The sequence below is a fragment of the Ostrinia furnacalis genome, unplaced genomic scaffold, assembly GCF_004193835.3.
Source record: "Ostrinia furnacalis isolate ACB-3 unplaced genomic scaffold, ASM419383v2 OfSCF2432, whole genome shotgun sequence".
Classification (NCBI taxonomy): Eukaryota; Metazoa; Arthropoda; class Insecta; order Lepidoptera; family Crambidae; genus Ostrinia; species Ostrinia furnacalis.
Window position 1 is genome coordinate 20,920 of NW_021132671.1, and position 13,573 is coordinate 34,492.

Genomic DNA, 13,573 nt, shown 5'->3' on the forward strand with positions numbered 1-13,573 from the left:
TGCAGTTGTTTCATTTTTTAAGTGTCTCGGTGGGAAGCCACATTTAATCGTTAGATATTCAAGATTAGATCGCCCACGCGAATCTATTTTTGCGCGCGCGAGTATTCAGACGCCAGGGATAAGTACCTATGTGGGCATTTCTAGGGCTTTTGTATATTATAGTTAGGCCACACACACATAAAATATGCAGAGAATGAAAGGGCAGCAGGAGGGAGAGGTCATGTCGGTTCCTCCCTATTGACATGACATGTCCACACTTTCTTTACAGTAAAGACAGTGTGTAGCAGCGTTGCCAGACGTCCCGAATTTGGCGGGACGTCCCGATTTTTAAATGAAATTTAAATGTCCCGCGCGGGACAGGCTCGGTCCCGCTTTTCGGAGAGAGAGACTCACTTCACCAGACTATTGCTTGAAACGCCATATTATTCTAAAGAATAGTTTTTTTTTTCTTTTTTTATTTTAGAGACGAAATTTAACGATAGAGTAAATCTGATTTAAAATATTATTTTTTTGTTAAAATACGTTTTCTATGGCTACTTTTGCTATCTATTGTCACGTAATAAAAAGATAAATATTTGAAAACCTTTGATTATGGACGTTTTTTACTATGTCCCGCTTTTGACGGAAGAATCCCGCTATTTTCACTCAAAAAGTACCAAAGTCCCGACTTGGCGAAAAAAAAATCTGGCAACGCTGCCGTCTATAAGCTAAAAGGCCGCTAAATGACAAAATCTAATTTTGAGCTAGAGCAGAAAAAAGCGGCAAAATTTTCAAACCGATGCTGCTCAGTATCTATAAACATTTTGTCATGTTGTCATATACCAAAAAAAAGGTATTTTTTTCAACTTTCACATGAAGTAAGTTGGTTTTGTAGAATATTAATAATTAATTCAATAAATACACATTTTCCTTTCTAACTTTGNACAGATGGGTTCCGAGATACATACTTAAGAACATACTAAAATTTGGTCCGGTATCACAGAATACATAATAGTCCGGTATCACAAAGTAAACTATACTTACAAGCGAGATGGGTAGTTTGCGGCTTTTTAGCGATGTTTTGTTATTTAACGGCTTTTTTGTTATGCAAGACACAGAGGAAAATATTTATTTTACTTTACGTACGGTCTAATAAGGCTTTCTATAATAGTATATTAATTGTAAAAGTAGTAACACTACAACGTTTAAAGGCTGCAAAATTATTTTAACTGCTTTTTAGTTCGGTAAGAGCGTATAACCGCCTTTTAGTTAAGTATATGCCAGGTATTATACTCCGACGTAACCAAGCTAAAAAGCCGCAAAAATACTTTTGCTACCTTTTAGTTAACTGTTGAATATTAACTGTTTTATAGCTAAGCATTGATAGTAAAAATGTTCAATCGATCCAAACGTTAAAGTAGTGTAGCTGCCTTCTAATCTAGTTGCGCCGTTTAACGACCTTTAAGCGATGTAAGGTTTTTGTTTTTTGTATTTAGCTGCCTTTTGAAAACAAATATCTTGAGAACGGTAAAAGATAGAATAACCGTTCCTAGACAGATCGATAGAGAATTTTTTTTTATTACCCTTACATTAAAAAAGTGAAAAATGACGAAATGTCATTTAGCGGCCTTTTAGCTTATAGACGGCAGAACGCTGGTGTGTAGGTACGCACGGATCGCAAAGTATCCAGAGGGTAGCAATCCACTTTTGGATGTCAATATGAGAGAAAGATGCAAAAGAAAATTTAAATTCACTGGGGTATTTTAATGTATAAACAGCTGTAAATTCATAATTCACATCGTCGCGTTGGCAGCGACGGGAACCTGATGGACCTTGGTGCTGAGCTGGAAGCGTCGGGCCACGAAATACGCGAGTTGCTATTATGCTATCGAGCGGGATGAGGTGTGAAATAAACATTCCCACTATAAATAAAGCAAAACACGTGTTTTATTATTAGGTAATATTTGCTCATACGGATCAACATTTTGATTAAGTAGGTTTTTATCTTTCAAGGCTAAATTAATCACGTGGTTTTTTCCTAGGTAGGTACCTCAGATCATAGAAAGAGAATAGATATGAAGTCGCGCGTAACTACAACGAGAACCAGTGTCCCCACATTTCCCCCACCACAGCTCCCACACACACATTCAACTGTGTAAAAACAAAGCGACTGAGAGTCTACGACAACATGTGCAACCGGCTTAAAAGTGCTGTGATTGGCCAGAAGGCGTGCCTTATGGCCAATCAATGGCCGCGTGACGTGACGCACACTTTGAAAAAAGCAATTAGAGAGAAGAAAGATAAAATGGAGTCGATAAGATATCGATACTTTAAATCCTGGGGGCAAGGCTCGAAATTGGTTTAAAAAATGCTTGTATGAAAACCTTTTTATTATTATACGTTATTATTATGTTCTTTAACGATTTTTGCATAAAGGAGTCAGTTCCATTTTGTATGGACGAAAAACTCAGAATCAATTATTGGGACTAAATGAAGTTACCTTATATTAATTTACCCCAACCAAAGCTCAATGTCGTTATCGATGGAGTATAGAAGTTATAGACTGACAAAGTTTGTATGAAAAGTCATGGGTTAAGTAGGTACTTGCGATTTTTACCAGTATTTACAATATTGGTAATATATTATTATTTACTTTAATAATAATAACAGGATCACTGTAATTATTATTAACTACTATCGCGCATTAACTTTTTAATTATGGCGAAATTCGTACCGCCTATGTTTATCAAAAATAATGCCTATATTAGGCTTTCAACTAGCTCTTATAGTAATTACATAGTTGACAGTTACTAATCCCTTCTACTATTGTTATTGTTTTTGTAAAAACTTAAAAATCGCAAGCAACTCATGATTTTTTCATTCAAAATTAGAAAATAGAAAATAATAATTTACTTCTATTTATCGATAATAGGAAACCGTATTAGAACACGAGCCCTGCACTATGTTACGACCGGCACATGCGGCCGTACTGTGTATTTTCACGCGTCAGTGGATATCGGAAGAAATAAAATACATTGCGCAGTAGTTACGCATGACATAAAGTGGTTGCTAACTAAATCGTCAATGTACAACGTGTTTGAATTTTTATCACCACTAATTTCGATATCGCAGTAAATGTCACGGCACTGAATTCGTTCGTAAAAATGTTTAGTTTTTTTATTTATAAGCAAAATACCAATGGATTTGCAATACTTACATGTGGTAAATGACTTCATTGTTCCTGTAGTTCTTCGTTTCACTTATGTTATTGCACGTTACGACTCATTATCCAACAATATCGGAGAACATTTCCTCAGTACGACTGAATCGCGACTAACCTGGCGTCGCGGGCGATGTTCGTTTCTGGGCATATCGCGGAGACACGCGCCACGCCCCCGTTTCACATCTATTCCCTTCTATGATCTGAGGTAGGTACTGAGTTGTTACAATTCACTACAACAACGACTAATTTCAAGTGTCCATTTGTAAAATAAAAAGTACCTACTTAGTTACCTCCCCCTACCCCCTACCTAGTTCCTGCCTATACGATAGTAGGTACCTACCTACTCCTAGTACCTACCTACCAAATACCTATGCTTTAAAAAATGTTTCCTGTGAATTTGTTGTTCTTGCATTTAACTATTTGCATTAGTGCATTCGCAACATTATGCGTGTGTGAGCGGGTACCGGAAGCCATTGGAGGTGGTTCAGGTGGTGATAATCTAATCAACATAATCGCCGTTATAGTGGCCCAGCCTCACACGTGTGCTATGGAGGCCGAGGCGCGATGACGTCACGCGTCAAAAATACGCGCCGCGCCCGACCCGACCGTGCACCGCAGTCCGCAGTTCCGCACGCAACGCAGCAAGATCGTTGGGAAACATTGATAGGATGCGCATCAATAAAATCTAATCCCTAACCAACACTAACTAGCTCTAGATACCTACCTAATAGAGGTATTTATTTAATTTTCTTGCTTTCATTAGGTATCAAAACCATAAGACACTCGTCACCGCACACTTCACCAAGGTTTTTAAACTCACCAAATTTCCGTGTCCCTAAAATATCTTGACATTGATTCTCTCTTAACTAAGAAATAATAATAATATGTAGAAGATGAGAGACGTAGAATGTTATTTCTGGCATTTGATTATCCCAGTTAGAATTTATAAATTAGGTAATCATGGTTTTGTGAAGTACTTACCTACCTTCCTAAATTAGGTAGGCTTGTACTTACACATAGAGTAAATTAGGAGAGGTCCATTTTAATCATAAATAAATAACTCCTAAAATCAATTTTATTAATTTAACAATAGCCCAATGGTGTCGGGGTCGGATCGGATCCGAGGAACGCGGGTTCGATTCCTGCTGCGCCGCTGGACTATTGCGGTGAACACAAGCTTTTATTAGCTTTCTTCGAGGGGTTAATATTCTTTATAAAACTGTTAAAAACCAGCCAACTTAGGTGAAGTAAACATTTTCACTTTCGAACAAATTAAGTAGGTCAACAGGCGCGGTTACTGCCCCAAACTGTACGTACAAACCTACTAGCTAGCTGATGGGTAAATAAATTAACAGGTCACTATAGCAGGTAATTACCCTATTAACAACGTTACTTCATTAATTAAAACGCGACATTATTGTTTGATACTATTTGGCTGTTTAACAAAGCACCCATGCATGACTAAACAAAATGTTACGTAGGCAAGGTATCCACCTGCCTATCTCTATCCTATTTACTATAATATCATGTTACATAAGATGAAACTTAATCAAAAGAACATTCGACATTGACCCTAACTGCCCTTCAAGTCCACAACATGGTTAACGTAGTACGGCTACTTCTAAAGTTTCTGCAAACCGTATCCTGCGCTAGATTGAGCTAGAAAGTCTTTAACAATAGGCTCAAATATCATAGGTTTAACGAAGATAAAACTTATAAAGTATCTTAAAAAAAATGTTTATTGCCAATAAATCTTAATACAAAATATTCTTATAACTAGCGGCTTCTGCACTAAGCATAGCTTGTATCGCCGTCGTATCTCCACGAACTTTAATTACCTACCAATTTAAACTACTCAGGGCCTACATGTACTTAAGTTTCTAAAATTGACTCAGCACTTTCACTCACTTACCTAGAAGGCCTATTCAAAAGTTACGTATTGTCTAATCTATATTTCGGTACTAGTTTCAAATGATGGCCATTGGGTTGGGCACCGTGCTTCGTTGGAGGAGGGAGAGGTCATTGGCCGTTGCCATGTGGGCTCCACGAAAAAGTGTAACAGGAATGAATAAACCTGTTACCATTACTTTACTTTACAGTGATCGGTGAAATTAAAATATACCTACTGGTGCTTTGACCCAAAAAAAAAGAGAAAGAGCAATGATGGTTGGTTGGTTTAACTAAAACTTAAACTACAATTAAACCTAGGTAAAGATTAGCGATCCATTAGAATAAAACTGATGATGATGAAGATGAAGAATATTACCCACACAACAACAACTGAAACTTAAAGACATAAAAAGCAAAAATTAAATTGGTATGTAAGTGTGGTAACCTAAATTCCCGATATAAAAAAATATAATCGTTTATTACAAAACATTCTCGATTCTTCTGACAATGCAAACAAAGGACTTAATATTATGATGCACCTATCCACTTCAATTTAATAGGTAGGTAATTATTATGTAAAGAAAAGAAAGAACCGTCGAGAACTGCAATGCATAACTGCATAGCAATACATACTTATTAAAATGACGAGAAATTTTCAATAGCGTTATGAGGACCTAGATTTATTTTCACAAAACAGTTCCTGTAAGTGGAGTCCCTTATAGCAATGGGATAGAGTCTAGTTTACGGGTGTTATGGTGATAACGCGTAACGGGATGGGGTTTATGAACGCGGAATCGTCTAGAGGAGCGTAGACTGCTGCCGAACGTTCCCGAGCGTTCGCGCGGCTTCGAGAGAGCGAGTGCGGCGATGTCCGCGCTCGACCAGTTGTTACCGCAGCGTCTAGTTTGTGGATGGGGTTCACACTCCACAGTTAAAATCACCCCAATCGCTCTGAGTGCAGTTAGTGCAGACCATTCTGGAAACATGAGGTCGTACGATTCGTTAATTCCACCCATCAGCTTTCGAAAACACATTATTGAGACTGGATTAATAATGATGTAAGATAAGATTTATAGTTAGGTACATAGAGTGTTCATTGTTTAAAATTTTTAGGTAATCAATAGCACGATTAAATATTTATTAAAATGAGGTCCGATGATACTTCCTTGCACGACTCCATATAAAACGACATTTGAAGGACACACTATCTGGGGGCACGGCAGTGCCCCCACCAAGTCGAGCAAAAAAGCGGCACGGCCGTACCATCCTTTTCTCGAAGCAATTCAGGCCATTTTCGACCGCCTGTAACTTCGTTGTGGATAAAACTAGAAGGCTGAATTTTCATTAGCTATGCAGGAATTGTAAAGACACGGTATATTTAAAATTTCATTCAATTTGAACCAGTAGTTTAAGAATTATAACGGGTCAAAGTTACTTAATTTTGTCACTCACTGACTCACTGACTGACTCACTGACTGACTCACCGATCATCAAAACTCTAAGGCACTTCTAGCAGACCTAGAAGCTTCAAATTTGGAATATAAGTAGTGTTTGGTGTATGAATCAAGGAAAAACTAAAATATTTGGGGGCACGGTAGTGCAACCGCCAAGTCGAGTAAAATTTTTCATTTTCGGTCCAGTTTTCTAGATACATAACTGCTGTCTACAAAATACAAAAAGAAATGAGATCCCATCAAAAACAATACTTGTCAAAAAAACCAAGTCTCGCAACTCAGTTGTTCTACGGTAAAAAGTTGTGAGATCCATGTAATACCAAGTCCAGGCCAGGAAATCTTTAACGTTTTACATAAAATATTGACTTGGCCATCGCATGAAAACACGTGTAAATTAAATTATTTAGTGCGATGGCCAAGTCAATAATTTATGTAAAACGTTAAAGATTTCCTGGCCTGGACTTGGTATTACATGGATCTCACAACTTTTTACCGTAGAACAACTGAGTTGCGAGACTTGGTTTTTTTGACAAGTATTGTTTTTGATGGGTAAATCACTACACTACCAAGTAAAGAAAGGACAATATGAATGAATTGACGTTTAAAGCTTATTAATAATGATGAAAAATAAAATATGTAAATAACAGAAACAACGTCGTTGTCAAATGCCTTGTAGAAAACTTTTACTCAAACTGAAATAAAGTTCAAACATTTTTGGCAGATAAACTTAAAATCTTCATGCACCTAGAATTCTCCCCAAATTAGTCCAAATTTCAGATGCTGCTCGCACAAAGCGATTAAAATCGTACACGTGATTCCGCGCCATCACGTGGAACAAAAACGTGATTCTGTGACCGCGCCACGCGAACGAAGAACTTTCTTGTCTGCTGGCAATCCTGCCGTGTTGAAACGTTCGACGCATCGACGTAACTGATGTGACGTAGCGATCTACGCAATTTTGCAGCTTGTATTATCATTGCACGGAACGAAGTTATCGGCACGGGTATGCCCTAGATACGACTTGGATTCGAATTATTCATTAAGAAAAGCAATTAGAGTGCAAACAAATTGTAGGGAAATATTTTTAGGTTAAGGAACGTAAAGTTTTGGAATCATCGAGTGAGTTTTAGTAATAAAATCAATCAAGGTGAACTATTTTTGAAACTTACAATAATAACTCGACTTGTGTTTATTTGCGTACCAAAATAATAATAGGTGTCCACTTAAGGTACCTATTACAACAGGGTGATCATAAATGTTTTGTTGTAAGGCGTGTACCTACATAAGTGGTGTGTAGGTAAGATCATAATAGGTAAATCTATTATCATGAAACCTTATAAAGAGTCAAGTCAACAAAATAAGTAATAGATAACTTTAGTGTGTCTACTATTATCGTTGGATACTTATCTTGGAAGATGATTCAAACAATAGCTCTAGTTTACTCAATCTTATCGTCCTAGTTTTTTGCTCTCGGGACATTTAGNTTTGCCTCTCCTGAAAAGTCGTACTTTGTCCTTTACGACCTTTGAGCCCAGAGGTATCGATATAACAACCACGCGACTTAACCTTTAACTATGGACGTCGGGTCTCAGAGGCCCACCCCCCTTTCCGATTTCTCGGTTTAAACACCTTCCCGCCACGTGTTGCTCTCGACCATCTCAGTAGCTTCAGTTTTAACTGTGTTTGGACCGAGGAGGCATAAAATCGCGTCTTCCGGCACTTATTACGTGAGTAACCTTCCAAAATTTTGTCCGGGCCTGGGAGACCCGATGACTATAATTTCCATACAAACATACTTGTATGGATGTGACTTGTCAACTATAATTTTTTTATATTATATTATTATAATCTTAAGCAAATTGCTCTAGTTTAAGAATACTTAATGGCAGAAAGTATCTGAGTACATCAGCTATATTATTAGCCCAACTATCTAAAGAACATTTCAGAAGTAAGGTATTACTTGTAGACGATTCTTCTTTTGAGTTTAGATTCTTAGAATTCACCATTGCTGCAGATTCCGATTCTGAATGGTGTACATTTTGTCTAACAAAGCTCTCAAAGAAAGATAACACATGCCTGTAGAGATAATTTGTTTTTAGTGTTCTAGGCCACTGTGTATAATTTTAGTAACTTTAACCCTTGTCAAAATTTTTAATTTATGTCCTTCAGAATTTTTTTTTATGTTTTTATGTTAAATGGTTATTAATTAGCAAGGAAAAAAATATTACTTTCATTTATTAATAATCGACTGTAAACAAGGAGCCTATATGTGATGGCAAGTCAATTAACACTGAAAAATGTCTAAGTTTTATAAATTTGCAAAAAAATAATTAAAAGATGGTTAAAATTTGATTACATTTACCACTTTATTAATAGTTATTAGATATATATCAACTCTTTAATAAATTCAAATTAATTCAGATATGAAAATAAGAAGAATTTTAGATAGGGGTCTGTGAGACCCGACGTCCATGGGAGTGTGATTATTTTTTCACGTCCACTGCGGCATGTTTGTGTAAGACAAAAGTAGCTGTATTTGTTTGAGTAGTACCTATATAGGCCCTTTATTCAAATACATGCTACTTTTTTTCATCGGGATGTATTTAAGTTACTCTGCTTTTTAAATCCCGGTTGCAGCGCTGCACCCGCGCGGCAATTTGGGGTAGTTAATTATTATGGATTTGGACTTTATTGGATATGGCCCAATTACAATAATTTATCACCGGGGTAATAAATCAAGTGCATGAACGGGTTGATATTTTTAACTGTTCTTTGAGTGAATTCCAACTAGTTAAAATATTTTAAGTTACAATATTATTTAAATTAGGCTACTTATTTATAATTAAGATACAACTTTAGGAACCTGTCCTGTCATGATATTATTAGTATGAAATAAATAAATAAATAATAATAATACATTAAATTAAACAAAAACTTAATTATTAAACTTTTTATTGAAAATATTGAGCATTAATAATGCTCAAGTACAAATCAACTAATAATCAACAGTAAGTATTTCAACGAAAAATAATCAATATTTTACAGGTCACAAAATGTGCCAAGTTCCTCGATAGTCTGATTTGATTCAGGAACATTGGAATCAACACTCGTAGCTTGACTAACTACTGAATACTGTGGTAAAAATATCGACTCATTCCAATCATTTGTTCTATCTTGTTCAAGTCTTTCTGAACTAGAAGATGCAGAAATGACTGGTAATGACCGATTTGAGTTAGACGCTAGACAGTCAGTAGATTGCTGTATTACCGAATAATGGGGTAAAATGGATGGCGGGGTCACTACTGGTTGATTGAGAATTTCTCCCGCAACACGTAATACAGCAACTTTAAAATTTCTTTTCTGGGCTTCTGTCATGTTTTTCATATCAGGAAGGACACTTTTTAGAAAAGCTTCATCGGGGTCTAGGACGGCTGGCGCTGAGTTTTGGCGTTTCTTCCTTTCATCAAAATATTTAATAGCTGATCTATTAACCTCACTCAGGCTAGTAGCCTGTTTATTCTTTCGTCTGTAAAAATTTGACTGTATTGGAACACTTGTTTCTGGGGTAGATGGATTCGAATAATCACTAAGTCCTGGAATCCGATTAGCTTCCAATGTCTCGTCTCTTGTAAAAGACTCTTCATCAGCATCAGATATATCCGGAATTGAATTACTTTGTTCTTCAGTGACTTCACTTTCACGTTCTTTATCAGTTTCAACTGATTGGGATTGCACATTTCCGGTAGGAGTTCTGCTTCTTATGAATGTATCTAAAAAATGTAAATATTCTGAAAGGTAATATGGCTTTTTTGATTTAGCTGCAGAGCCCGATGGCGGCGGTTTGTTTATTTGTTTTACGTATCGGCCTCGAATGTTCTTCCACCTCTCTCTGCACGTTGCCACTGAAATAAAATACAAACATATATAATTATTGACTGTATAGGTAATGAATTAATGTGAAACTAACTGAAGGTATGAATTAAGGTGAAACTAGACCTATTTTTATCGACAAAAAAGAGGTAAAAAAATTTTTGAGACTTTTTTAAAAAAAAATATAGATATTTTTTTCTATCAATTACTTATTGTATAAAAAACGTAATAACTTTTAAACTAAGAGGTATATCCTAATAAAATAAAAACAGTAATAATGCTAAATAACAGGCGATACTAATAAAATACATAAAATACACAAAAAATGCCAAAAAAATTATAAAAATTGATAGTTTTTGAAAATACGATAGAAAATAATACAAAGTAATAAAAACCACCAGTTATAAGGGCATTTTTTGGAGAAATATATCAAATAACCAAAAAAACACGAATTTAAAAGCAGATTTTTTTCAAAAAGTATCATTTTTTTGTATTTGTTGGCCTTTTTTGTGTATTTTATGTATTTTTTTAGTATCGCCTGTTATTAAGCATTATTACTGTTTTTATTTTATCAGGATATACCGCTTAGTTTAAAAGTTATAACGTTTTCTTTACAATGAGTAATTGGAAGAAAAAAAATTCTATGTATATTTTTTTAAATCTCAAAAATTTTTGACCTCTTTTTTGTCGATAAAAATAGGTCTAGTTTCATCTATTTTCATATGTACACTTTAACGTGACTCACACTGTATACAGGGTGTTAGGTAAATGGGTATATGAGCCGACACTAGCCCATGTTAACATGGTCATATAAATGGTATGGTGAAGTCAGAAATTTGATATCATCATTTTAATTTTTTTAATTTTCATACAAAATACATTTTATAAAAGCCGATTTGTATGAAAATTAAAATGATTAAAATGAAGATATCAATTTTCTGACTTCACCATACCATTTATATGACCATGTTAACATGGGCTAGTGTCGGCTCATATACCTACCCATTTACCTAACACCCTGTATAGGAAAAATATTTTTTCTTACACCTATCTTTAGTTTTATTTTAAAACTATTTTGTAAGTTTTTTTTTTAATCATTGTCAAATAAAAGAAATGCTAATTGGAATGGAATTGGTCTTATTCGACAAGTCTATAACTCGAGTTTTATAATACCTAGGACTCTGCTTGTCTCTGCATAGGGTAGTGTAATATGTACCTAGCCCCACGCGATTTAAAGCGCATTTTCGCAAAAATGGTCGTTGGTCGCTTTCTGCTAAACGACACTCAATTTTTTAACACCATAAATATGAAATAATTGTAAGATTTAGAGTTCATTACAAAATAATTAAAATATTTTTCGTCTTTTTCAGATACTTTCGAACGGGCAGCTCACTCAGATCTTTGTCAGAATATTTTATTAGGGGTGAAACAACAGTTCGAAATATTGTACATGAAACTGCAAAGATTTTATGGGAAACGTTACAAAATCAATTTATGTTAAAACCTGATCAAAACAAGTGGAAAAATGTAGCCCAACGATATAACATACTTTGGAATTTACCAAACTGTATTGGTAGCATCGATGGTAAACATATCCGAATCCAGGCACCCCCCAACTCAGGTTCTGCATTTTATAATTACAAAGGCTATTTTTCAATGATTTTACTAGCTGTCGTGGACGCAGATGGTTTATTTTTAACAGTAGATGTCGGTGAATACGGTAGAAACAGCGACGGTCGTGCATTAAAGGAAAGTAACCTGATGAAATCATTTACAAATAGGTCTTTACAGTTGCCGGAAGATGTGGCACTACCGGGAGAAAATCAAACTTTTCCCTATTACTTTATTGGTGACGAAGCATTTCCACTGATGAGAAATTTGATGACGCCTTATCCAAGAGCACAATTAGATAATAATAAAAGGCAGTTCAATCACAGGCTGTCCAGGTCCCGAAAAATGGTAGAATGTGGTTTCGGAATGTTAGCCACTAAATTCAGATTATTGCAAACACCAATTTCGTGCCACCCGAACAAAGTAGACAATTTGGTACTCGCAATGTGTGTCTTGCATAATTTTATACGTATTTGCGAGGGAACTCTCTGTGAGCCTACAGAAACAAATACACTATTATCAGGTATACCAGAATCTCCTATTGTAAGGTACACAGCAAAAAATTTAAGAGATCACTTATGCACATACTTATGTTGCCGAGCCCCTATACGCGCCCAAAATATGTATTGTGTTAATTAATATTATAAATAAACAAGAATAAACACTTACCAGGTTCGTTTAATTGTTTCGCAATTTCGCCCCACACTTTGTCTTGTTTGTTCCTGTTGCTATAATCTGATCGTGTTTGATCATAAATACAAGGATTTAATTGAACAATTTCAATAAATTTTACGTTGGTTTCAAAATCGTCACGCATTTTTAAAACGTCTAAACACAGCTACGCACGAAACGAAATGACAAAATGGCGGTGGAGTCGAGGCTCGGGCACGATTGAGCGCGCCTCCCCGCCCCCGCCTCGACTTCACCTCGCCCGTGCCGCGACTCTAGTATATGAGCGCACTGCCATTTGTTTCTAAAGAAATCCTAGTTGCGGCGTGCCGCTTACGCGTCCGCGCCTCGACTTCGCCTCGACTGTTGATCGAGTGAGCGACCCGCCTTTAGAGCACGCCTACCTACCCAGGATTTCCAATTTCTAGGAATAATATTAACTGGATCAATGAGCAGGAAGTACATAATATTGTTACTAATATACGCAAATCTACATCATGTGCATCATTGTCACTGGGTTCAATCAATGTGCATTTGGTAAGTTATCCCCGTTAGTAAAATATCCCCAATGGTGTGCTCAAGTTTTCAAAACTTATTGGTCTGATTAGGTGGATTCGTTAGAGTATTCCGTGAAACAATAACAAATATGGGTTATTCCCTTTAGAAGAAACCAATTTGTCCATAACGTTACTAGGTAAGTAGGGTAATTGCGCCGGTTTTCCGTCCAGCTCCTGTTTTCGTCCATTTGACCGACTTGCCACAAACAAATACGGAAAATTAGAATACAAACCTAACTTTCCGTGCAAGTTTGGACTTGTTACAATCTATAATATCTAAAGTAACAGTTCTGCCTGCATGAAAATGTAATTTGACAAGT

General features: G+C 36.0%; 1 protein-coding gene across 1 annotated transcript; it reads right to left on the reverse strand.

Moving 5' to 3' along the window:
- Nucleotides 1-9,501: 9,501 nt before the first annotated feature.
- Nucleotides 9,502-13,078, reverse strand: LOC114355616 (transcription factor Adf-1-like). Its single transcript, XM_028308559.1, has 2 exons — nucleotides 12,697-13,078; nucleotides 9,502-10,448 (listed from the first exon to the last, which is right to left on the reverse strand). The coding sequence occupies exons 1-2, from the start codon at nucleotides 12,842-12,844 to the stop codon at nucleotides 9,586-9,588; spliced, it is 1,011 nt and encodes a 336-aa protein (XP_028164360.1). The 5' UTR covers nucleotides 12,845-13,078; the 3' UTR covers nucleotides 9,502-9,585.
- Nucleotides 13,079-13,573: the final 495 nt, after the last annotated feature.